Below are 27,735 nucleotides of genomic sequence, written 5' to 3' on the forward strand. Positions count from 1 at the left end.
TGAAGGCATGAACGGTCTTCTGGAGGACATCCACCAGACCAGCGGGCGCTCGTTGGATTGTTGTCGGCCGTGGCAGGCGAGGAAGGCGGGGAGGAAGCAGAAGCAAGGATGCCAGTCGGGCCTGCAAGCCCGGCTAAGGAAACTAACACACCGATCGCCACTGCCAAGACTCCTACTCACCAACGCCAGATGGATCGCACACAAAATGGATACATATGCTACAAATACACACGGAACTGCTGCGTGATGATTATTACCGAAGCCTGGCTGAACACACTCACTCATCCCAGACAGCAGCTAGCAGCTAACAGGGTAGGTGAATTTAAACAATGACTGAGTTGAAAACGCATCTTGTTGTCATGTAAGGGCCCTGTTCATGTTGCACAGACATTTTAATTGCATTTTGTGTCTGTTAAAAGGCACAAAGGTACTCTTTAGCTTATGCCCCCAAAACTGCCGTTTTAGCCCACTGGGAGCTCTGGGCATTAGCAGCAGCAGCTCCGTGTTGGTAGCACCGATTCGGCCCGGTTCTTTTTCTATTGACAGGTCTCGCATATTTATTAGTTATCAAGATTACCGTAAAAATTGCCCGGAGTTCTCCGTTAAGGTTTAATTGTTCTTTCATGTCAGTTAGCATTGACCATGTTTAATGCTCTCGAACCTCCGTTATGGAAAACATTTTAGAAGACTCCGACAGCGGACTGATCAGTCCTGTGAGTTAAATGTTCGCTATGTCAGAACTTATTCATCCCCATCAACTCGTTTTGGGCAAAGGCAAAAACCACATCAAGTGAGGGTAAAATCTTTTTTGCGCAATTGAGGATGTTTTGCCGTTTCCATACAGCTTTTCTAATGCAATAGTTCCTTTTTTTAATATATTTACTGTATATATTAGGGCTGTCAAAATAACGCGTTCATTTCAATTAATTAATCTGAGAAAATAATGCGTTAAAAAAAATAATGCAGATTAATCCATTCTATATTGACGTTTGACCCGGAGCCGTTCTAGCCACCATTGGACTGTAAAATGAAGGAGGGAGACAAGAATGTTCTGCCTGGATCATTGATTGGAACATTTACTTGTAAAAATCTTCTTCCTGCCAACCCTGGCTACTGAAATCTGGTGCCACTGATATGTCTGCTCTTCTCTCTGATGCTCTGAAACAGATGATACAGGCAACAGAAACACCGCTGCACGTGACGCTAGTTAACACTATACTCGACAGCAGCTAACGTTAGCCTACCGCTAGCTAGTTAACACTATACTCGACAGCAGCTAACGTTAGCCTACCGCTAGCTAGTAGCTGGATTAAACACAGTTAAAATGCTGACAGCTAACGCTAAACGGTGTAAAGTGTGACTGTATTTTACTGTAGAGGATTCAACACCGGGATGTAACAATCTGCAGCTGCCATTGGAGAAACAACACAGACAGTGCGTTCAATGAAACTGGTAAACTACAGCCTCGTGGTGCACTTAAAGTTATTGTAAATGTCCTTTACCATCTGGTGGTTGTTTTTGTCGTTCGACAGCTATTTACTAGTGAAATAAGTTATTGTTATAGTTATTACATTATTATTAAATCATTTAATTTTGACCATATGGCCTTAGAAATAAACAAGCCGTTCTTTAATGTCACCAACTGTTGTTTAGTACCCTTTTTTTTTCTTTTCTTTTTTTACTTTCTTAAAAAGTATTGGTTCAGGCACCGTTAATTATGTATGCGATTAATTTTGATTAATTAATCACAGAGTATGTAATTAATTAGATTACATTTTTTAATCGATTGACAGCCCTAAGCTAAGTGAAATGGATTGCTGCCACACCAAATTGTGTTGTGCATGCACATGCAATGACAATAAAATATAAGGGAAAAAAAGAACATTGCCATTAATAGATGAATTGTTTACGTCAGATCCCTGAATTAAGAGCATAAAGCTGTGGTGCATTGTGTTGTGTGTGGTTTCAGTGGGTCTGCCAGTGACCACAATATTCACCTCCATCCTGTCTGCTAGCTGGAGCTCACCAGAGACAATGATCTGATGTAGTAGCTGGTTTGGCAGAAGACAGAAAACTAATGGATACTGGGATTACTGGCCTGTGGGCTGGAATGGCAATGGAGCAAGCCCTGACCATTCTGTGAGTTTGTTGATTCGGTATGTAAATTAGATAGTGGCCTGTTTTGACTTGACCCCCACCTTACAAAGTTTCAACCAGATTTGTCCTGGGAGGATTGCAGTGTATCATCCCAATGAATTGTCTGGCAAGTTTGGCACATTTACCTGCTTTCTTCACCCTGTCATTATCCCCTTTTTGTGAGCCCTCTGATCCCTGCCATGCCCCCTTCAAGCATTCACAATATAATTTTTTATGTTCAGAGTAAGCATGCAAAGTACAAAGGTTCTGCCAAAGTAACACATCGCTCTAAAGCCTCAACGCCCACACACCATCTTGAAGCCACATGGGCCAGTAATCTGTCAAGGGATTTTAAGCCACACACACAGAAACCTCAAACAAGCACAAAAATAGAACCAAAAACATCAAACAGAACAAATATTTTGCTTCTATACTGTTAACATAGTGTATCAACCCATACGTAAGGTTTTGATCCTGCGTGTGCGGCTGTGTCACACTGTTGTCCATTTTGATATGAGGTCATTGGTAAGCTAGTCTATATCCTTGACGTTCCACTTCTGGGATTGCTCCAGTGTGTTTGTGTTGACATTTAAACTCCAGTGGATTTGTGAGGACTATGGTTAACTGCTCCTCAGATCTCTGCAGGGTAAATCCAGACAGCTAGCTAGACTATCTGTCCAATCTGAGTTTTCTCTTGCACAACTACTTTACAGCGGCTCTGTGCAGAGCTTAGACGATTGTGATTGGTTTAAAGAAATGCCAATAAACCAGAGCACGTTTTTCTCCCATAAACCAGAGCAAGTTTTTCTCCCATCCTGGAATACTATGTGGACTAGCCAGGCTCTCCTCCGCTCTGCAGCGTGTGGATTGGGTCTGGCAAAGCGAGACTATTGGTAAGCTAAAGCAGTGGTGCAAAAAGCCACCTTCATGGTGAGTCTACATATATTCCAATATAGTAAGTTCTGCTGCTTTAAACAAACACGGTGTTTTACCACAGTACTGGGAAAGAAGAAGATAAAACAGTCTTTCATATAGTCCTCTGTCTTCAGGGGCGGGGCTAGAAGGGGGTCACAGGGTGGCAACGGCCCTCCCCAACTAGCCCAATCCATTGGGCTACAGTGCTGTGTGATTTCCATTGGATCCGAGTACTGTTACTTGGCTTCCTGTTCTGCCAATCTTTCCAGCCCTTGTCACATGACCATATCCAAATTTCTGATAGCATGGAACCAGCATGGGAATTGTTTTTAAAAAAGTGGCAGACTGAGCTTATAGAAAATGTGTATTGTATTCAGATATACAATTTGTTTAAAATAAAAACAAGTGAAATTAATAATGAATGTGATGTGTTATATTTAGCAGAAGTACATTGTGTTGTTCTATCCTATCCAATATTTCCTATATTTCTAAGCAGATTTTCTATGCTATATTCTGATGAAATGCCCCCCCCCCCCCACCCCTCACCATTACCTCTCAGCAAGAAAAGCCTGACAAACCTCATTGTGATTGTAAATAAGGTCTCAGTTAGCTCAGTACAAACAGGCACTGCCTTCAACAGTGACCTGTTTCAATTAACCTGTGACTTTAGACGGGGGGCAGTTTTGAGTTGGAGTTGTGCACGAGCTGCGTTTGATGCAGCCACGTATCTTACAGACAGGGGAGGGGGTCTGCGGTCTCAGAGGGTTAGGGGATTTATTTTATTTTTTATGTTTTTATCACACTTTGCTTAGATCTAAATGTACACGTGTATATTTTGAAGATGGCTGAGCTTTTAATCCTTTCAGTTAACATCAGGGGGATAAACGGGCCGATCAAACGAGCTAAATTCCTGGACTATTTAAGAAGGAAGAACATAGATGTGGCGCTTATACCAGAGTCACATTTACGTAAAAGAGATGTAAATCCTCTACAAAATAAATACTTCAAGGTTGCTGCCTCATCTAGCAACGACACCAAAACCAAGGGCTCCATTGTGTTGCTGTCGCGGAAATGCGCACTCACCATATACACAAAAAAGTAAAGACCTATCAGGCAGGATATCTTATATATGTACCACGATAAGGAGTAGGGAAATAGCCATTGTTTCGGTATATGCACCGTCTACATATGATGAAAGCTTTTTCCCACGCCTAACCAATAAATTGCTTTCTCTCAATGAATATTCACTAAATATAGGGGGAGACATGAATGCAGTACTAGATTTAAATCAAGATAGATCAGGGGTCAATCACACAAAAGCCCAAAAACATATATCAGACATGTTTAAAGCAGTTGTGGAATCTCACCATTTTACAGATATATGGAGGATGCACAACCCTACTAGCAAGGATTACACTTTCTTTTCCACATGTCACCTCACCCACTCCCACACTGCTTATATGTTGTGCTCCAGTGAGCTTAAGGCAATGTTCCACACAATAGCAATAGAACCAGCAATTCTGTCTGATCACAATGCGCTGATAACCAAATTCCATTGTGATATGTTAGGAGAAAGATCTGGGAGGTGCCAATTTAATAATTCCCTTCTCCAGAACACAGCCTTTGATTTAGAGCCAGACTGGCAGAGTTTATATCAATCAACACCGACTCAGTTTCTGACCCTGCACTTACCTGGCAGGCAACTAAAGGATTTATTAAAGATTTCACATCTTCCTTTGCGGTCAACTTGAAGAGGAAAAGAGAGGCAAGGATTGAGGAGTTGGAAGAACGCTTTAAATCTCTAGAGCAGTGTCTTAAGACGTGTTTTTCTAAATCTACAAATACTCTTCTAGTCACAAGTCGAACAGAGCTAAATGATCTGCTAAGAAGGAGAGCTGAATTCATAATGTGAGGCAAAATTATTATTTTAATGGCCAAGCAAATTTTAAACCAAGCAAATAGCTTGCTCTGAAATTAAAACAAAGCAAATCCAGATCTACTATCAACAGCATCCGCACAGACCGAGGTATCTCAACAAATGCTTAGGATATCAGCGCCACTTTTCAATCCTTCTATTTAAAGTTGTACGAGTCCTCCTGCAACTCAGATTCAACACAGTGCCAGGAGTTCCTAAAAGAACTAAATCTGCCTCTTCTTGACCCAGAGGAGGCAGAAAAACTGGGTCAACCTATAAGGTTAGAGGAACTTAAATCAGCATTAAAAACAATTAAAAAAGGGAAAATGCCAGGGTTGGATGGAATTCCATCAGAACTTCTTCTACGGTATTTTGACATATTAGGACCTACCATCTTACAAGCTTTAACCTCAGCCATAGAGAAGGGTGCTTTCCACCAACAAACCAACACTGCGCTAATTTCTGTCATGCCCAAAAAGGGCAAAGATCTTACGGACTGCTCAAATTTCAGGCCCATCAGCCTCATCGGGACTGATATTAAGCTTTATTCCAAAGTCTTTGCTCCCCGCCTAGAGCGCTTTATTGAGAAGCTAGTCCACCCCGACCAATCAGGTTTTATACCAAAGCATCATGCTGCAGACAATGTACGCAGACTATTTCATATAATAGAAGAAGCCAAAAACCTTCCAACAACGGCAGCAGTGTTATCAGTGGACATGGAAAAGGCTTTCGACCGCCTAGAGTGGAACTGCTTGTGTAATGGAGAGGCTTGGATTGGGGGCCAAATTCATTGACATGGTGCGTACTTTATATGAGAATCCCACGGCCATAGTCTCAACCAATGGCTTGCATTCTCAGCCATTTCCCATTGAGCGGGGCTCTCGACAGGGATGCGGTTTGCAATCTCTCTTGAACCGTTAGCCCAGGCCATAAGGCAAAATAAAATCTGTAATGTCCAGATTAAATCCAATAGCAGCTCAATATCATTATTTGCAGATAATATTTTGTTGTACATCTCTGATATTGAGGACTCTATTCCAAAAATTCTTAAGATCTTCAACGAATTTGGCTCAATTTCCGGCTATAAAATTAACGGGAATAAATCTAATCTTCTTTTATTGAACAACAGGTATGTGACATCAGCCAGTGTTACAATACCAACCCAAAGCAAAATTACATATTTGGGCATCACCATACATGCATCGCTACAGCGAGTTGTCCAGGACAGCTATGAAACTATATTAAATAGTGTTCAAAGGGATCTGGCCAATTGGTCTGCGCTGCCGGCATTGCTACGCACCGCTGCCCTGACAGAGCTCCAGGGCCTGCAGCTCCCCTCTTCCTGCTAAATGGCCGGTCTGTGTGAGTGAGGGCACGGTCAGCGAGCTTGTTCTCTTACCACAGGTTCCAGTTAATCTTATAATGGATATGTGTGTTGAGTTATTTAAACAAACGATCGGGGAAATAAACGCCTCTTGTCCGCAAGTGAGCTGGATGGAGCTCTATCAATGAGAGCTAGCTAGCTTGCCTCCTCCTAACTAGACCTCTAAAATTCACAAAAATGCATTAAATTGAAATCGGACAAAAGTGCTTTTTAAGCTTTGTAAGACCTTTGTAAGCTTTGTAAGACCTTAGGGAGCTGTGATATACATGCCATGACGAAATTCAAACTGTAAATATACGATACGCTATGCCATAAGTGTAGCAACGATCTTTTCCCATAGGATGGGACACATAGCCTAGCTAGCACCTCCTAAGAAGACCCTGGGATAATTTAGTCCAGATTCAACAAGTCTATGTGTTGTGGTTTGGGATCTGGACCTTGTCCAATGTGGTCTACATGTGAAAAAAACAGTACAATCTCCCTTTATTGGATTTTCACAAATAGAATAAAGCTTTCACAAATCTGAAACTGTGAAAATGTGAAAAAAAACAGTAGAATCTCCCTTTATTGCATTTTCACAAATAGAATAAAGCTTTCACAAATCTGAAACTGTGTTCTTAAGACTCTTTAGCCTCTCTGGGATAATTTAGTCCAGATGTGAAAAGTCTAGGTATTGTGGTTTTGGATCTGGACCTGGTCCAATGTGGTCTACATGTGAAAAAAAACAGTACAATCTCCCTTTATTGGATTTTCACAAATAGAATAAAGCTTTCACAAATCTGAAACTGTGTTTGTAAGACTCTTTAGCCTCTCTGGGATAATTTAGTCCAGATGTGACTAGTCTAGGTATTGTGGTTTTGGATCTGGACCTAGTCCAATGTGGTCTACATGTGAAAAAAACAGTAAAATCTCCCTTTATTGCATTTTCACAAATAGAATAAAGCTTTCACAAATCTGAAACTGTGTTTTTAACACTCTTTAGCCTCTCTGGGATAATTTAGTCCTGATTTGACAAGTCTAGGTATTGTGGTTTGGGATCTGAACCTGGTCCAATGTGGTCTACATATGCAAAAAACGGTGAAATCTCCCTTTATTGCAATAAAGCTTTCACAAATCTAAAAGTGTGTTTTAGACATAATTAATAATTTACCTTAATGACTAACACTCATTCAATACAGTAAGAGGTTCAAAAAACGGAGGATCAGTCACTTAGCAATGTAAATTATGTTTCCCTGCTACAGTTTTAAGTTCAACCTTAAATTTCCCCTTAACTGCCAAATCGGAAGCTGTGAATCGGATGCCAACTTCAGCGTCGTTAGGATTAAATAGGTGATATGCCTAGCTAGCAGCTCATCCTAAGGAGACCCCTAAAATTAACAAAAATGCATTAAATTGAAATCGGACAAAAGTGTTGGCTTTGTTAAGACCTTAGGGAGCTGTGAATATCCATGTGATGAAATTCAAACTGTAAATATACGATATTTATGCCAAAAGTGTAGCAACGATCTTTTCCCATAGGATTAAATGGGACACATAGCCTAGCTAGCAGCTCCTCCTAAGGAGACCCAAAAATGCATTAAATTGAAATCGGACAAAAGTGTTAGCTTTGTTAAAGGAGAATTCTGGCCAATTTTTACGTTAATCTCGATCGCTATAGCTACGCGAGTACTTTCGATAGAAAAAAGCCCGACCCGAATCAGTGCAGGTAACACGGAGAAGCTGCAGCTACGTACTACAAGTGTCCCCTGAGCTAAAACGGCAGTGGTCAGGGGAAGTTTTAGAGTGCCTTTGTGCCTCTTAACAGACACAAAATGCAATTAATATGTCTGTGCCACATGAACAGGGCCCTTACATGTCAACAAGATGCGTTTTCAACTCAGACATTGTTTAAATTCACCTACCCTGGTCCCTGTCTTGATCCTGCCGGTAGCTAGCTTGCCCCGGAATTCTCCTTTAAGACCTTATGGAGCTGTGATATACATGTCGTGACGAAATTCAAACTGTAAATATACGATAGTTATGCCGAAAGTGTAGCTAACTAGCCGTGATCTGTACACATAGGATTGAAGGGACTAGCTGGCAGCTAACGAAATCCCTCATGTTCACAAAAATGCATTAAATTGAAATCAGACACAATTGTTAACTTTATAAGACCTTGGGGAAGCTGTAATATAAGTGGCGTGACGAAATTCAAACTGTAAATATACTGTAGTTATGCTGGCAGCTGGCCAGCTCCACGGAGCCCCGAGCCTCAGTAGTCCAGTAGCCGAGAAACGGTGACTTTCACTGGGTATGGAGGTTGCCGCTTTCTCGTCAGACTGTGTGGAGCTCCTAAAGTCCGACACGTCTTACCAAATTTGCAATTAGCCATACATTTTCGTAAAACGGCCCATATTTGAGCTTTATATAGTTAATTTCTCGCATAAAAAAGTCTCAAGTGAATTTTCAGCCCAACCAATGTTACATACCCTATTAGGAGACCTTAAAGAACAGTGTGAAATATCCTATATAATCATTCTATCACCCCTTTAAGTACAATGATCCCTGTACCCCCACCAATACATTTCTGGAAGAAACGTGATACCTTAATTCGGCAGTATATTTGGAATAATAAACAACCTAGGCTAAAATACAACGTACAACAAACATAGGAGGCCTGGCCCTCCCCAACTTTAAAATATATCACAGAGCCTTTCAGCTACGGGTGTGGATGGACCCCTCATCTACAGTTCCATGGAGAAAAATAGAGCAAAACGTCACTGAAGTCTAAGACTGCAAAACCTTGCCTTTGCAGGTGTGTGTCCAAAAAAGTGTATGCTAGCCTATGGCCCTATTATCACCAACACACTGACCTACTTTAAACAGGTGGAGGAGCAACTACGCTACACCAATAAGTGGCATTTGAATACCCCAATATGGCACAATGCACACTTAATGTCTGGTAACAAACCCTTTGCTTGTAACCGGTGGAGTATTTATACTTTAGACCAGCTATTTAATGAGAAAGGTACGTTGAGTTTTGAAGACCTGAGAGCTAGTTTTGAGGTCCCCAGGACAGCCTTCTTCTTTTATCTTCACTTAAGATCAGCCCTAAAATGTTATGGAGTGCCATGGGGAAACAGTCTTGAGGCGCACCCAGTCATTAAATGGTTTGTTGATTTTCCTGTGAGAGGATTAGTGTCCAAGATCTATGCTAAACTGATGCAAATATCCATAGGAGAACTCCCAATAGTAAAGAAATGGGAGCGAGAGCTGAGTCCTGAGGGGAACGCAATTAATTGGGAGACAGTTTGGGACATTTCCCACTGTTCCAAGAACCCAAATCACCAGCAGATCCACTTCAACATATGTCATAGGACATATTGGACTCCTCAGAAGAGACACGTCTCGAAAGCCATTCCCACTCCCTTTTGCACGTTCTGTCAACCTGAACAAACTGGAACTTTCCTGCATATGGTCTGGGAGTGTGAACAGGTGCATGAGTTCTGGATTAAAACAACATCAATAATATCTGATGTGATAGGATGTCAAATTCCTGCTGAACCAATTGTTTTGTTACTTAATGACGACTCTAAATTACACCTGCTTGGGACACAGAGGAAGATTTGGCTAGCCGACTCAACTTCAACCAAGGAAATGATAGCTCAACGCTGGCTCCCCCCTCACTCGCTTTGTATAAAACTGTAACGTTGTTTTCACTCTGTCGCTGAAATCTGCTGCTGTTTCAATCCTGTTGGCTCTCTGCAGCAGGCAAACTTTTACAGTTTTATCCACATTACGTTTAGTTTATTCATGTCATTCTGATAAAATAGCTGCAGTTTCCTCCACATAAGTACGTTTCTTGATCTGATTTCTATTGGTAGTTGACCAGTTAGCGAGCAAGCAAGCTAACATTAGCTAGCAGCTAAAACCACAATATCACAATATATTTCACGTCAGTGTCACTTTTTGGATGTTTTCAGCATCGGGGGGAAAAGGGTTACTCAACACCACTGAGAGACTTCTTTTGCGGCTGGGGCTGGCCACCGATTATCTTCGGAGCTGGCTGCCTAGTACCTTCGGAGCCAAGCTGCGTCCCCGGAGATAACGGCCGAGGATACGCCTACATCCATGGGACAGACCCCATTTTTCGGTCAAACTTAACTGTAAAGAAGACCACTAAACACTTAAGGGGGATAATTTCAGCACAACACCGCGGCCAGCCAGACAGATATGGTCTGTTTCCGTGACGGAACATAACATTACTGCCGTTAGCATCGTTATGCTGATACTACCGACATTGGAGTTTGTGCTGGCTGGGTTCAGATTGCTGTAAGTTAATAATAATGGCTGGCTGCTGGCTAACTGTGGATGTGTCATATCCCCGGAGCTGTTGTCCGCTCTCATCCCGACTGAAGTCCCTTAGTGGCGGGGAGTGAGGCAGAAAAACCAGGGTGGGATAGCTGGCTAAATTAGCAATTGATTTGTCTTCTATCTATACAGCTAATGTTAACGCTAGCTGGCGAACGTAATCGTGCGTTAGCCCAGTGTTTTTTAACGTTAACCTTACCTTGAACCAAACAATTATACTTAAAATAACTTGATGAGGGTGTTGAACGATGTTGTAACCTTATAGTTCCCCATCAAGCTTTAGCATGAGCTACTTAGTCAACGTAGCACATAACGTTAAGCTAAGATCGATCGATATTGATATGTATCAATAAATAAGGTCTCTGCTGTATTACTGTGTTGCAAAGTGGCATGTAATCAATGACAAAATTATGCTGTGTGGCAGATAGCAAGCTGTATTATTCTTTCTGTGACATTTTATAATGTACATGTACAATTACTCTTGAAGATATCATCTGGGTTCCCGTGTTTTGACGGAAGTTAGAGGAACTAGAGGAGGATAGTGTAAGTAGACAACTCAACAAAATATATAACATAGGTTAAGTCGTTTTTAGACATTTTAATGCAGAAATGTTACCTTTAAGATTAAATATTCAAAGATTCAAGATTTAAAAATCTATATTGTTTTTCAGATAAGGATGTAAAATTGTTGGTGACGAAGGTGGGGGGGGTCACTGACCTCATTATTCTGGAGGGTCGCCTGGGGGTGTAGGGGGCCTGGGTGGGGGCCCTAGAGCAGTGGTTCAAGAACCCCAAAACTGACACAAATTAGACCACAGACCCCCATTTAATAAGATTTTGTACCAAGGTTCCCCATCTGATAGGATTTTTGCTTTTAGATGTTTTATTACAGAAAGTGTATCAAAACCTTAAGTCCAGGTTTAGCAATATCAGTGATTTGTTTCTAAACATAGTGTACATGTTAGAATGTACTTGTTGAAAACATGTGGAAAGACTGTAAATTGTGTAGTACTGAAATGTGAAGTTAACATTAACTTATTTAAGTTGACATTAAAACTTTTTTTTAACATTTCTGTGGCCAGGATTTTTTGGGCGGTCTAAGATCATGGCTTGATGACGTACTGGAGCCATCATTAACATAACACCTCCAACCTACTAAACGATGTTAGTACTGACTTTAGAGCACATAGCATCACTGTTGTTTTGTTAACCCCGTGTGAGCGACAGTGTTGTAGTACTAAAGATCACTTTTTTAAGGTCTCGGTATCCACCGCATTTTTACTCGGTCTCAGATAAAGAGGACTCAGGATTTTTATTCCAAAACCGGTCAAGATCACAACTGCAGGGATATCACTAAATTGCCTGTGCATTGTCTGATTTATGTGTTAACATATTTACTGTGATAGGATGTAAAACCTCCTGCTTCAAATGCAACCAATAACTTGACTTATTTTTAATTTGAAATTTGTTACTGTTACCCCCCTCTCCCCATCCCCTTAACACACTCTCCCAACAAAATGAATGACAGGACACAGGAGGAGAAGCTCTAGCTCTAACTTGTTGGTAATAGAATTTGGCTACTTAAACCATAAGGAATTTATTTGCAAAACGTGTTAAAAAAAAACACTGCAATTGGTAAATTCTGCAATGTAAAGCTGACTGAGAAAGTTGGGACCACCTTTAATTTTTATAGGCACTTAGAAAAGAGGCAAGAAGAAAGGTAAGCCGAGTTTAAGTGTACTAGCTAAGCTAGCTAGCTAATACTATCAATAAGCCTCAAAGTCTTCAGAAATCTCTTTACACAAAGTGATTTAGCCAATATTAGCTATACATATTAGCTAGTTGTGAATATACTGGTTGGTTAGCATTTTCCCCATTTTATCATGCCATGCAGTGTGGGACTCGCACTGGTCTGGTCTTGGTCTTGACTGTGTCTCGCCCTGCCTTGGTCTTTGTCTTGACAACCCCTAAAAGTCTTCGATTCTATCGGTCTCTATACACTCTGCTCTTTGGCTGCACAGTATGGAAACAGCGCCGATCATCCAGGTAATTTTATAAGCAGTTTTGGCTCCATGATGGCTTCATGCGACACTGAGTAACTCATAGGAATGAACAGGGTTTCGCCTCTAGAGGAAAATGCCTAAACTTGTTGTATCTGAATACAGCATGGACCAATAGTAAAGTGCTATGTGCCATGTGTGTCAAAACCATTTGAAGCATATGTTTGAACCTTTGTTTTATTTTGACCAACCTGGAAGAGGCGTGTGAAAATGTCGAACTCAAACACAGAAATGTAGTCGTTGCAGGTGAGGTCGATGGTGGATTTCAGGGCCATGGCCTCCAGGCCCGAGCTGATGGGATGCACTTCATGAAGGCACTGTCGGAAGACTTTCCATGGAACTATTGTCCTGCAAGAGAGAAACAGTACAATCATAAAAGAAAAGAAACAGCAACTTGCTAGACAAAAGGTATTTTATCAAACAATAAATCTTTATTGATATAAATGTACATTTGACAAATGCAAAAAGCGTAACAAGAATTGAGTCATAGGTAAGGTTTTAACTTTTGTTTAACTCATACAGCTCTTACAGCTTAAGATAAGATAAAACATTGGTGGTGCAAACTGAGGAGGAGTGAATTGTCTCACCCACAACTTATAGCAATTTGCCATGGGAAACTGTGACTGTGACCAAACACAATAGGTTAAGCTCACTTCCTGACATAGTTAAAAACTTCTATTGCAGCAAAAGTACAAACTTAAACTGCATTTTTACTGGGCAGCAACATCTCAGTAAATTAGAAAAAAAACACCTGAAGAGAGATTAGTTTATACTGTAGCACTAAACATGAAGTCTTCCTGAAACAAGCAACATGTTTTTGTACAAAAGCGAGAAATTAGATGGTCACAGGTCTGTTCATATTTTACCCAAGAACAGAAACATTGTAATTTACACTTTACAATGTGTCCACTGCATACATAATATGTGATTTTGAAAAGTATGTGAATTAGATAAAACATAAAACTTTTGTCATTACTCAGTCACAGCAGGTAACATTCCACAGGGACAGCCCAAACCCAGACCCCCGTATTTGCATCTCTAAGAGGACTTAAGTCACATTGGTCTACGCCCATGATAAACCAGACAAAATGCTATGCAGGTTCAACCATAATTTACTTGGATACAAGCTTTGCATTTTGGAATTCTGAAGGGCGAGCAGAGTAGAGAGGTATAGTGTGTAACAAAATGTAGCACATGTACTTAACTGGGAATAATCAAGAGGATTATCAATGGCCCCTGGTGTAGATGAGCAAACAATATGCTCGTTACTGTAAGTACAATATAACCTCTGTGAGCAAGAAGCCAATACTTTATCAATTCTTACCTGTTCAACAGGCATAAACATGTAAAAAGCAATATTTCAATCTGCTCTGTCTGCATGCAGTCTCTCATCCACCACTGCTGTTTGAAACAAACACAGCAAGCTACTCGGCAAACAGTACATTTTTACAAACAAGCTTTCAACATGAAATGAAAGCAGTCTGTATGTAGTCTAACTGTTTATCTTACTTTGCCACCAATCTTGAAATTTGGCAAATAGTCGTAAACTTAGCTGCTGGCGTAAACAAACCATCCTCTCCTCTCTACCATCCGTAAATCCACATTAGGCTGCTGCTGTCCATTATTTTAGTAACCGAGTATTTTACCGATTATTCCATCGATCCATCCTTTCGCAGTCTGTGGATACCAACATAGCATAATACATTCAGTATTCTAGATAGTAATAACAGTCAGGTGTACTAGCAGTTAAAAACGCAAGTTAAACTGATTTATTGTAAGCAGGATGTAGCATTTACATGCACCAATCAATACATTTAATAGTTTGAATGTATAATGATGTGCTCTAAGGCTCCTTTCCCAACACTACACCTACATGCACTTCAAACAGTATGACACACATTAAAAAGCTTTGTTTTTGTCTGTTTTCACTCACTGCAGCTTAGCCTAATATCCCTCTTTTGGTTTCCTTTAGAGCAGGGATCTGGAACAGGAGGTCCAGGACCCTTAGGGGGTCCTCAGAGTCAATGCAAGGGGGCCTCCAAATTTTTTGTTAATTTTTAAAAGTTTTTAAAAAAATTAAAAAGTCTTAACAACAACAAAATATTAGCAAATATGTTAAACTGTATGTATAAACTCATGCCAACAATTATTAAGTTAATATGCAACTTAATTTAATACAATATAATTAGTAGGGGGTCTCTGCTACGTCTCTCTTTCAGTTAAGGGGTCCTTGGCTTAAAAAACGTTGAAGACCCCTGCTTTAGAGAAACCATCTATTTAAAGAAAAGTGAGACTTTTTGTTTTATTCCCTGTAATCTAAGTTTAAGTGTTTGTTTGTGTATCCCAATATCCTGAATCCATTTAGTCAATGCAGAAAGTGCTCCTCTACTTAGTGAATTCAGCAAATTAACATGGGACCGAAGAATATCTCAAACTCTTAGCTTTTTCTCTCTCTTCTTTCTCTTTTTTTTTTTTAGCACCATTTATCATCTAGACATACATAACAAATTCCACAATTTGCGGGGCAGCGTTGAGCTATCACTTTCTTAGTTGCAGTTGAGCCAAATCTTCCTCTGTCTCTCAAGTAGGTGTTATTTGGAGTCGTCATTAAGTAACAAAACAATTGGGTCAGACATCCTATCCCATCAGATAGTATTGATGTTGTTTTATGCCAGAACTCATGCACCTGTTCACACTCCCAGGCCATATGTAGGAAAGTTGCAGTGTGTTCAGGTTGACAGAATGTACAATAGGGAGTGCTTTCGAGACGTATCTCTTCTGAGGAGTCCAATATGTCCTATGACATATGTTGAAGTGGATATACTGATGATTTGGGTTCTTGGAACAGTGGAAAATGTTGTCCCAAACTGTCTTCAAATTAATTGCGTTCCCCTCAGTGCTCAGCTCTCGTTCCCATTTCTTTACTATTGGGAGTTCTCCTATGGATATTTGCATCAGTTTAGAATAAATCTTGGACACTAATCCTCTCAGAGGAAAATCAACAAACCATTTAATGAATGGCTGATCTTAAGCGCAGATAAAAGTATAAGGATGTCCTGGGGACCTCAAAACTAGCTCTCAGGTCTTCAAAACTCAACATACCTTTCTCAATGAATAGCTGGTCTAAAGTATAAATACTCCACCGGTTACAAGCAAAGGATTTGTTACCAGACAGTAAGTGTGCATTGTGCCATATTGGGGTATTCAAATGCCACTTAATGGTGTAGCGTAGTTGCTCCTCCAGCTGTTTAAAGTTGGTCAGTGTGTTGGTGATAATAGGGCCATGGGCCAGCATACACTTTTTTTGGACACACACCGGCAAAGGCAAGGTCTTGCAGTCTTAGACTTCCAGTTAGGTTTTGCTCTATTTCTCTCCATGGAACTGTAGACGAGGGTCCATCCACACTCTGAGGGCCTGTAGTTGAAAGGCTCTGTGATACACTTTAAGGTTAGGGAGGGCTAATAATGATATTGAGCTGCTACTGGATTTAATCTGGACATTACAGATTTTATGTTGCCTCATGGCTTGGGCTAGCGGTTCAAGAGAGATTGCAAACGGCATGGGGGAAAGCGGGCATCCCTGTCGTGAGCCCCGCTGGATGGGAACTGGCTGAGAATGCAAGCCATTGACTGAGACTATGGCCGTGGGATTTGCATAAAAAGTATGCACCATGTCAATGAATTTGGCCCCCAAACCAAGCCTCTCCATTACTTGCCACAAGTAGTTCAAAAGCCTTTTCCGCGTCCACTGATAAAACTGCTGCCGTTGTTGGAAGGTTTTTGGCTTCTTCTATTATATGAAATAGTCTGCGTACATTGTCTGCAGCATGATGCTTTGGTATAAAACCTGTTTGGTCGGGGTGGACTAGCTTCTCGATAAAGCGCTCTAGGCGGAGAGATAAGACTTTGGAATAAAGCTTAATATCAGTCCTGATGAGACTGATGGGCCTGAAATTTGAGCAATCCATAAGATCTTTGCCCTTTTCGGGTATAACAGAAATTGGCGCAGTGTTGGTTTGTTGGTGGAAAGTACCCATCTCTATGGCTGAAGTTAAAGCTTGTAAAATGGTAGGTTCTAATATGTCAAAATACTGTAGAAGTTCTGATAGAATTCCATCCAACCCTGGCGAAAACGCCAGCATTAAGCTGATTTAAGTTTCTCTAACGTTATAGGTTGCCCCAGTTCTTCTGCCTCCTCTGGGTCAAGAAGAGGCAGGTTTAGTTCTTTTAGGAACTCCTGGCACTGTGTCGGATCTGGGTTGCAGGAGGACTGAGGATTGAAAAGTGGTGCTGATATCCTTAGGATTTGTTGAGATACCTCGATTTGTGCGGAAAAATAATAATTTTGCCTCACTCTGTGCATTATAAATTCAACTCTCCTTCTTAGCAGATCATTTAGCTCTGTTCGACTTGTGACTAGAAAAGTATGTGTAGAAGTCTTAAGACACTGCTCTAAAGATTTACAGCGTTCTTCCAACTCCTCAATCCTTGCCTCTCTTTTCCTCTTCAGGTTGACCGCAAAGGAACATGTGAAATCTTTAATAAATCCTTTAGTTACCTGCCAGATAAATGCGGTGACAGAAACTGAGTGGTGTTGATTGATATAAACTCTGCCAGTCTGGCTCTAAATTCTGCATCAAAGGCTGTGTTCTGGAAAAGGGAATTATTCAATTTCCACCTCCTAGATCTTTCTCCTAACATATCACAATGGAATGTGGTTATCAGCGCATTGTGATCAGACAGAATTTCTGGTTCTATTGCTATCGTGTGAAACACTGCCTTAAGCTCACTGGAGCACAAAATATAATCAATGCGGGAGTGGGTGAGGTGACGTGTGGAAAAGAAGGTGTAATCCCTGCTAGTAGGGTTGTGCATCCTCCATATATCTGTAAAATGGTGAGATTCCACAACTGCTCTAAACATGTCTGATATATGTTTTTGGGCTTTTGTGTGATTGACCCCTGATCTATCTTGATTTAAATCTAGCACTGCATTCATGTCTCCCCTATAATTAGTGAATATTCATTGAGTAAGAGCAATTCATTGGTTAGGTGCAGGAAAGCTTTCATCATATGTATATATACCGAAGCAAAGGGTATTTTCCTACTCCTTATTGTGGTACATATATAAAATATCCTGCCTGATAGGTCTTTACTATTTTTGTTGCGACAGCAACACAATGGAGCCCTTGGTTTTGGTGTCATCACTAGAGGAGGCAGCAACTTTGAAGCATTTATTTTGTAGAAGATTTACATCTCTTTTACATAAATGTGACTCTTGTATAAGCGCCACATCTATGTTCTTCCTTCTTAAATAGGCCAGGAATTTAGCTCGTTTGATCAGCCCGTTTAACCCCCTGATGTTAACTGAAAGGATTGAAAGCTCAGCCATCTTCAAATTTACATGCATATATGTCTCGAGTAACCTACCGGGATTCACTGATAAATTTGTAGCAAAGGGTGAGCTGTTAGCTCTGCGCAAAGTGTGGTAAGAACATAAAAAATTATATTAAATCCCCTAACCCTCTGAGACCGCAGACCCCATCGGCAAACATCGGTAAATATCGAGAGGTGCGAGCCGCGACGTCTGCGGTACGTCGCCGTTGCAAGCGTAGCGGTCAAAAATTCACCTCCATGCATATACAGACTACCTTTAACAATTCTCTACAATAAACAAACTTCTTAATCCCCCTGATCACAGGGGACAGCAGAGAGAAATGAGAGAGTGACTGAGAGGGTGAAGGGGGAGAGGCAGGTGTGGTGGTTGAAGGAGCACGGGAGGTGGTCAAGTTGTTGTAAATGGTGTCATAGGCGCCGTGGGTGCTTCGTGGGAAATTAAGAATCAATGACACCAACATAACCAATCACACTATGACAGACGCTCCACTTAGCACCAACTGCAATGTTTAATTGAACGGTATCGGCGCCTATGAATGGTGTTGATTTTGGATTGAAAAAGTGAGAGAAAAGAGTTGCATTCATCCACTGTGAAGGTTGTGGAAACTTTGTCAGGTGGCTTAAGAAGTTTGTTTATTGTAAAAAACCAGAGGAGCACGCAAAAGCGAAAACCAAATCAGTAAATATTGAGAAGTGTGAGCTGCAAGGTCTGTGGTACATTCACATTGCAAATATGTCATTAACATTGAGTAAAAGGGCCAAAACACGTCTACGTTGATTATAGTTTCGTGTAGATTGCATTTACTGTGGCAGAGATATTGCAATTGCAATTTTCCCATTTAAATGCATTGAGTTATTGGCCAAAACAAATAAACGTTGCTTATTGCACCCCCTAAAGGCCGATCTTTGCCAAATTTGGTACAGAGCATCGTAGTGGGATGTTAAACAACGATCTCAAGTTCTTTGCTGATAACATTTAATTTGGCCGAGATATGATATGATACGCGTGTGGTAGCTAGGTATGAAAATTTGTTTGGTCGTCAAATGCGCATACTTTAACGTAGCAAAATTCCTTAAGTAACTTTTGGTCACGTCCATCTGGAGATGCTACGTACCAAGTTTCGTGCTGATCCTTCACACGGCCTAGGACGAGTTCGAAAAAGTTGGTTATGCGCATTGTGCGATATTGCAAAAAAACTTTTGAGCGGAAATGGGCGTGGTCTATATCATGTGATTCAGCTTGATTCAAGGAAGACATGGATGTAAGGATTTCTAATGTGCGATGTGTATTGTGGGACTTAAAGGCAAAAAAACCATTATAGCGCCACCTAGTGGTCCACATGTGTAATTTTTGGTAGGTGTGGTCCATGTCCCATTGTCTATCTACCCTGTAAATTTTAAGTTGTTCACGTTAGTGTAAGTAGTACATTTGGACTTGGGTCCGATAGGCCACGCCCACTTTGACCCCTCAGTACCCCACTCTAGCGTTGGCCTCAGGAATGGCCCTAAATGGTACCCAACAAATTTTGTAAAAATCGGATGAGCGGTTTTTGAGATATAAACTTTTTGTACTTGTAGCGCCCCCTAGTGACCAATTTTCGTAAAACGTGTGGGGGACCTTCAGAGGGTCATGTCAAACAAGAATCTAAAGTTTGGCCTTGATGGCATTTATTTTGGCTGAGATATGGCAAAGTTTGTGTTTTCATAGTTAGATACACAAATTTGTTTGTGCGTAATATGCGCAATTTTTGTCCTATCAAAATTATTTTTATTAACTTTTTGTCCGGCCCATCTGGAGATGCTGCCTGCCAAATTTCGTGCAAATTGGTTGCACGGTCTAGGAGGAGTTCGAAAAAGTAGGTTTTTAATAAATCGCGATTTTTCACACATAAAAGTTTAGGCGGATATGGGCGTGGCCTATATCACGTGATTCAGTTGGATCCAGGGAAGCGTGGATATATGGATTTTAAATGTCCGATGTACAATGTGGGAGTTATAGGGAGTTATAGAGCCAAACACGTTTTTTCTGCTATAGCGCCACCTAGTGGTGGAAGTGGGTCAATTTTTGCGCCTGAGGTCCTTGCAGAGTTTCAGAAGAATAATGATGATGATGATTAATCAGTAGAAAAACAATAGGGTTCCACAGCCCTGCTGTGCGAACAGCGTAGCTCTTGCTACCGCCGGTTCTTTCCAGACTCGGGCTCAGACCCCCTAATAAAAATGATTAATCCTTACTGTACGTACACACCACCGCCGACTTGAGCTTCTAAAGATACCGGAAGTCATTCATTTTCAATGGAAGCTGGCTTCTCTCAGTTGCAAGGAGCGTCAAATTATTAGATAGAATATATTAAGAATTATATTAGAATATATTAAATATATTAGCGTCTGGTTATTCAATGAAATGTGGAGGTGGGTACGAGAGCCTCAGTCTTCTGCGACCATTGCGGGTGCTGGTCACGTGATCTCCCCCTTAGCTTCTATTTAAAGAATAATTAGTGGTTCTTTAAAGCACCTTGAGCTTCCAAGCACAACAAAGTGGCACTTCTGTGCTTTTATTTTATCCGTAAAATACAACTGATGAAACAACCCAGATAGTCTAGGTTGCTAAAACTCCCAGATAGGCCGTATATTGTCCTGACAGGAATAAATAGCTATAAAAACAGACAAATCTGAACTTTGAGCACTGTGCAAGTCTTACTGTAACATCATACTAAAAACATACTCTTCCTATCACATACATTCACAACCAGAGTGGCAGTAGGAAGAGGGCTCTAAAACCCTGATACAGACTTTGTAAGTATGTCTTATTTACTCAAATAAAGTGAGCTTCCTGACAGGCAGCCCCCAGGCAGTGTGGCTAGGCTCCGCCTGTTCTGTCTGCTGCTGTACGGCAGACATTACCATCCTGTCCCGCACCATCAGGATTATTATGGTAAACTAAAACCAAAAAAGAAAATGAGCAGTGACAAATATCTTTTGTAAACTGAAACTAAATAAAACTAAAACTTTTCAGAAAAACTAAAACTAAACTGAAGCTATATTGCCAGGTTAAAAAACAAATACAAATAAAATAAAAAGGAACATAAATCAATTTTGGTTTCTGATGATGACACTACTGAAAAAGGAGACAGCATGTCAACTCTCGTGACATTGAACCACAGAAATTGAACAGACTTGAAACGAGATGGTGCTGTGCCGTAATTGCTTCACAGCGGACAATAAAGTAGCCCACTAAAGATTAATCATTAAACATCATGGCTTTTCTGTATATGAAAAGTAGATATTTCTGAGAAATTATACCTGAACCTTAACTAAACTTAAATTAAAAATGTTAAAATAAAATAAACTAATTGAAAATTCAAAACTATTATAACCTTGCACACCACCAGGCTCAGGGACAGCTTCATCCCACAGGCCACAAGACTGCTGAACTCTGTTCTGTGCTCATCACATGACACTTAACCTGGTAAGGATTTCCTTTGCCAATGACTATATATTGTTGTGCACATGACCAATGAAGAACCTTGAACATTGACCCATAAAGCTGGCAAAAGGTGACAAAGTATAGACAATGTAGAGTGTGTGTGTGTGTGTGTGTGTGTGTGTGTGTGTGTGTGTGTGTGTGTGTGTGTGTGTGTGTGTCTGTGTAAGCAGTGTAGTGTGTGCAGTGTCACACTGTCTTTGAGGTGCTCCCCACATCTGGGAATCAGCATGCACATGTTTGAACTATCAAGAAAGTGAAAGTACCCTGAAGATGAAAAAACAAGAAACATCCACAGACTTTGACAATATAAAGATCCTGACAGCAGCAGCTTCTTATCACAGTATGAAATCCTGATATATTAAAAAGGGGAGCACCAACTCAAATCTGCAAAATATGAAGCCAAGATGAAGTGAAGCTTACTTTTCTCCAAAGAAATTCCTCCAGAAGTCAGCTGCATCAGCTTTGGTGATCCTGAAACTGTCTCCCTGGAACTGTCCTCCTGGAAAGATGGCTTTGATTTCAGCCAGCATGTGGCTGAAGATTAGAGACAGCTTGGTCAGGTTCCTCCTGCAGAAAAGAGGCCAGAAGAGAGAGGAAACAGTTACCACAGTCAACAGTTCAACAGACACCATTTGGAAATTATTTGGCCTTCAAAACTGTGGACTTATTTTCAAATGTTATTGACTTACATAGAAATTGAAAACACCCCCTTTGAAAATTAAACTCCAAATAAAGATCAATGATATGTTGGCAGCATTTAAATCAAGCTGATAAACGTTCCCTTATATACAAAGCTCTCCTGAGCAATCAGCAACCATAAACTGGAAATTGAAAGAGGTCATCATTTAAAATTGTGGAGACCAAGAGAGGAATGTGTCTGTACACACTGCCACCAGGACATTGAAACAGAAATACATTACTTATGTACATGTCCAAGATACAAAGAAATAAGATAAAATATTTCAAAAAATTTGAAAATATTACACCAGGCTTAACTGCCTACCCTGAGGACAAAAACAACTTTTTTGTTCGTGGAAGATTAAGGCATGGCTAAATATGTCTTCTCCTGCCACAATATGAGGCAAAAATAAGAGTTGTAATATTAATATACTGTATTAATAGTATTTGTTTTTTATTATTATTGTTTCAACATTCTACTTATTGAGGGCCATACAGTACAGTATTTCTTTATTAACTTCAATGATATCATACTTATCCTGTTTTCTTTCATTATTATACCACAGGGCTATTTCACCAAACCCATATAGCGGATTAAGCTGGGTTTTTCCACTTATCCTGGCTTTATTAAACCGTGACTCAGTTTTATGAAAGCAGTGGCAAATAAATTACCATGGAGATTTATTCTGTGCAGCAGGCAATCCTGGTGCCTTATCTGCTCAGTCAGCAGTAACTCCGATGGATTTTTGTTAGCATGCATTAAAATACCACTTTTGTATTACAATATAATTACAATATTGCCATTCACTTAAAGAGCCCCTATTATACACATTTTCAGCATCATATTTGTACTCTTGGGGTCTATTAGAACAGGATTACATGATCTTCAAAAAAATCATACTGTTTCTGATACTGCTCATTGCTTATGGCAAGCTGTTTTAACATTTAATAAAACCACACGCCCATCTGTAATTACATTTTAGTTATACACACTACCATTTCTACTTGTCAAAATTGTATACTCACTAGTTAGAATGTCAATTGAGATATCCACAATAAGATTCTTTCTAGTAGAAATCGTATTGTTCATTGTTAAAGTTCATTCTGGATAGGAAGAATGAGGTTGTGGATCTCTGAAATTAAAAGCTCCATACACATGGATGGGAAACGTGATGTCATTTGTACGAGTAAGAATGATGTGGTGGATATCTGAAATGACAATTGTAGATAGGAAGAATGTTACTGTGGATATCTGAAATGTTCTTTTTGACTAGGAATAATTGCATTACGGATATCTGCTATAAATATCCAGTCTAGCTATTACATGTTAAAATGGCTTGCCATACATTGCTGCAGTGCCTCTACCTAAACCACTCCATTTGAGCTCTTTGCCCGCCTTCCCGAAAAGCCCAGTCCTCTGATTGGTCAGCTGGCCCACTTCTGTTGTGTGATTATTCAACTAAATTCAAACAAGCCACTGGGCTCGCTCAGGTAGCACCTACTGTATGGGCAGCACATATGAAAAACTGGGCTGGCATTCTCAATTAATGACACTAATTGAGGAATTTCTAAAAGGAATGTGGGGGTGTGTAGCCTGGGAAAACCCTGACGAACTTCCGGCAAATTTCAGTCTGGCCAAGAGCCCATTCAAGCCGATTTCCATTTTTTCCAAATCGAGGCACCAATCACAAACGTTGAGGCGGGCTTTACATGATGACGATAGCGCAGCGACGGCGAGCAGCTTTTTGTTTACATTCAACATGACGGCTACCGAAGCGCAGCAACCCGTTGATGCCGATGTCGCTGCTACGTCACCTGGATCGTGGTCTGTTTGGTTGAAGGACTATCCAATGTGCCCAGAGGCATTTGAGCGGTGTCCGTTGGTGACGCCCCTTTGGAAATGAACCTTGCCCAGACCCACTCTCAGTTACAACTGAGAAGGGTCTGGTGTCAACCAGGCTAGGGGGTGTCAGCACGGGTCCCCCTCAAGGCTGCATCCTTTCCCCTCTGCTCTTCTCTCTGCACCAACAGCTGCCTCCAGTCACCAGTCCATCAAGACAACACCAGCCTCATTGGACTTGTCTTTGGTGGGGATAAGTACAATCTGCTGCCACTGCTAAGGACAAGGGAAGACTGCAGCATATCATCCACTCTGCTGAGAAGATGATTGGCTGCAATTTGCCGTCTCTCCAGGACCTATCTGCCTCCAGGACGCTGAGGCGGGCAGGAAAGATTGTAGCACTGGACACAAACGTTTTGAACCTCTCCCCTCAGGCAAAAGGCTGCTGTCAGGACCAAAAACCTCACGCCATAAAAATAGTTTCTTCCCCTCTGCAGTCAGCCTCATTAAAAAGGCCCTGGTCCCCCACTGATATTGAATCTAACCCTACATCCTGTCCTCTGCACATTCTACATATCCTGAACTTTTGCACATCCCTCAACATTTCTGCACATCCTGCACTAAAGCCCACAGCCATTTTTTTTGCTTAATGCTTAATTATATGTATGTGTTATTTGTTTCTGTATTTATTGTTTGATTATTTCATGTTATTGTTTAAATATGTTTTTATGCATGCACCATCAACAGAGACAAATTCCTAGTAAATGCTACCTGGCAATACATCTTTTTCTGATTCTGATTAACATATGACCATTATTTTCATAATTATTCATCAACAGTCATTGTTACTGTTATATTGCGTTTATGAAGAGTGCTGTTCATATTGTTGTTAGGGTTTGATGAATATATTATTGCAGTGGTTGAGATGATTAGAAATGGCTGATAAAATTGCAAAGGTCTTCTCAATGAAGTCAGTATGTTTAAGTAAGTCCTATATGTTTTGGCGAGAATGGCAGACTGGTCAGAGACCAATACCATTAATTATTTTATGTGATTATTGTTTTTTTATGTATTCTTTAACAATAAAGGATCATGTATGTTATTAGTTATTATTTGAATTGAATCTAATACTGTACTGTTTGCTCTCAGTTCCAAGCATGCATCAATTCAAAGCCTCGCACAGGTTTGGCTAAGCTACGGAGCTACAGGCAAAAAACACATCTCTATCGACTGCACCTTAGCTAAGTAGATGATGCCATGAAATATAACATACTTGAAGCTTATGGACTTGTACTCAATTCTACTGTTTGTAGAAGAGTTTGTACCTTCATGGTGTGCACGTATTGGAAGTCGCTTTGGATAAAAGTGTCAGCTAAATGACATCTAAAGTACTGATGCTGGGACTGAGACTGTAATTAGGGAAAGAAAAAACCTGCTACTGGCAGCGCCCGAAATAGTAGTAATTAAAGTCCCTCTAAGAATTGTTTAAAATAACACTTTAAAGTGGCCATATTATGCTCATTTTCAGGTTCATAATTAGGGCCCAAGCGCCGACAGCGGCGAAGGCCCTATTGAAACTGAAGGAATTATTATTATTACACCAAATTAATTGGCTTTTTGAGGGGCTTAACGTATTCAAAAACTCACCAAAACTGGCGGTCGCATCAAGTCTGGTGAAAATGTAGGTATTGTAAGGGTTTCGGGAATAGGCACACAAAAATGGCTCGCTAGCGCCCCCTACAAAGTTAAAGAAATTGAGCCCCTGCAGTGCGTTTAATGTAGACTCACGAAACTTGGTAAACATATGTAACATGTCAAGATGTACAAAAAACGTCATTGTAGCCATACCCTAAACCCAACAGGAAGTCCGCCATTTTGATTTCAAAGTTCGAAATTAGTGCGATTTTGGCAGAACTCCTCCTAGAGCTTTCATCCGATCAACTTCAAATTTGGTCTGTACCATCTTAAGACGTTATAGATGAAAAGTTGTTAAAAGAAAATCTTTTCGTCATAGGGCGTGGCCGTGGCGGGGCGGCCATTTTGTGCTTTTCGCCATCAAAACAGGAAGTGGGTGTAACTTGAGTGTACATTGTCCAATTGGCTCGAAACTTTTCAGGATTCATAAGAGTCCAACGCTGAGGACAAATAAAGGCCGATATTTACTTAAAGTCATAGCGCCCCCTAGTGGCAACAGGAAGTAGGCCTAAAAGTCAAGGTGCTATACTTTAACGAACTCCTCCTAGAGATTTCATCCGGCGGACTTCAAATTTGGTCTGTATCATCTCAACACCCAAAGATGAAAAGTTCTATCCATCCATCCATCTTCATCCGCTTATCCGGGGTCGGGTCGCGGGGGTAGCAGCTCCAGCAGGGGACCCCAAACTTCCCTTTCCCAGGCCACATTAACCAGCTCCGACTGGGGGATCCCAAGGCGTTCCCAGGCCAGGTTAGAGATATAATCCCTCCACCTAGTCCTGGGTCTCCCATGAGGCCTCCTCCCAGCTGGACGTGCCTGGAACACCTCCCTAGGGAGGCGCCCAGGGGGCATCCTTACCAGATGCCCGAACCACCTCAACTGGCTCCTGTCGACGCAAAGGAGCAGCGGCTCTACTCCGAGCTCCTCACGGATAACTGAGCTTCTCACCCTATCTCTAAGGGAGACGCCAGCTACCCTCCTGAGGAAACCCATTTCGGTCGCTTGTACCCTGGATCTTGTTCTTTCGGTCATGACCCAGCCTTCATGACCATAGGTGAGGGTAGGAACAAAAACTGACCGGTAGATTGAGAGCTTTGCCTTCTGGCTCAGCTCTCTTTTCGTCACAACGGTGCGATAAATTAGATGAAAAGTTATAAAAGAAAAACTTTTCGTCAAACAGTGTGGGTGTGGCGTGGCGGCCATTTTGAGTGTTTAGCGATGAACAAAGAAATTGTTGTAACTTGAGTGTACGTAGTCGCATCTGTCCGAAATTTCTCACGATTGACAAGGGTCCAGGTCTGAGGACATCTACAGGCCAATATTTACTTTTGGTCATAGCGCCCCCCGCTGGCAACAGGAAATGCGCCTTATATGACAAACATCATCCGATTTACATGAAACTTATTATGTGTGGTCGACATGTGATACTGAGCCACCCACTATACTTTAACCATGCCCACTTACTCAGGCCACGCCTCCTTTCATAACATTTGAACCGTTTAAGGTAGAGTCTTGTGTGAGGTGTCATTGAACTCAGCAGAGAGTTCCTTCTTCAATGGTGATGGTTTGGCCCGCCCCCTATGCTTAAGCCACGCCCCTTTCATAACATTTGAACCGTTTAAGGTAGACCCTTGTGTGAGGTATCATTGAACTCAGCAGAGACTTCCTTCTTCATTGGTGATGTTTTGGCCCGCCCCCTATGTTTAAGCCACGCCCCCTTTCATAAATGCTGACCCATCTAAGGTAGAGTCTTGTGTGAGGTATCATTGAAATCAGAAGAGAGTTCCTTTTTAATTGGTGATGGTTTTATCCGCCCCCTATAATTTAGCCACGCCCCTTTTCACAGCTAATGTAGCTGTATGACGTAGAGTCTTGTGT

At 41.0% G+C, this 27,735-nt stretch overlaps 1 protein-coding gene across 2 annotated transcripts in view; it reads right to left on the minus strand.

The window, feature by feature from the left end:
• Positions 1-27,735, minus strand: part of cblb (Cbl proto-oncogene B, E3 ubiquitin protein ligase) — a 92,448-nt gene that overhangs the window by 37,274 nt on the left and 27,439 nt on the right. For both annotated transcript variants that reach the window (XM_078265345.1, XM_078265344.1), the window contains exons 4-5: positions 22,064-22,210; positions 12,952-13,108 (exon numbers count right to left, since the gene is read on the minus strand). In XM_078265345.1, the coding sequence (XP_078121471.1) occupies positions 12,952-13,108; positions 22,064-22,210 (304 nt within the window). The remainder of the gene's footprint in view (positions 1-12,951; positions 13,109-22,063; positions 22,211-27,735) is intronic.

Source organism: Sander vitreus, chromosome 13 (assembly GCF_031162955.1).
Source record: "Sander vitreus isolate 19-12246 chromosome 13, sanVit1, whole genome shotgun sequence".
Lineage (NCBI taxonomy): Eukaryota > Metazoa > Chordata > Actinopteri > Perciformes > Percidae > Sander > Sander vitreus.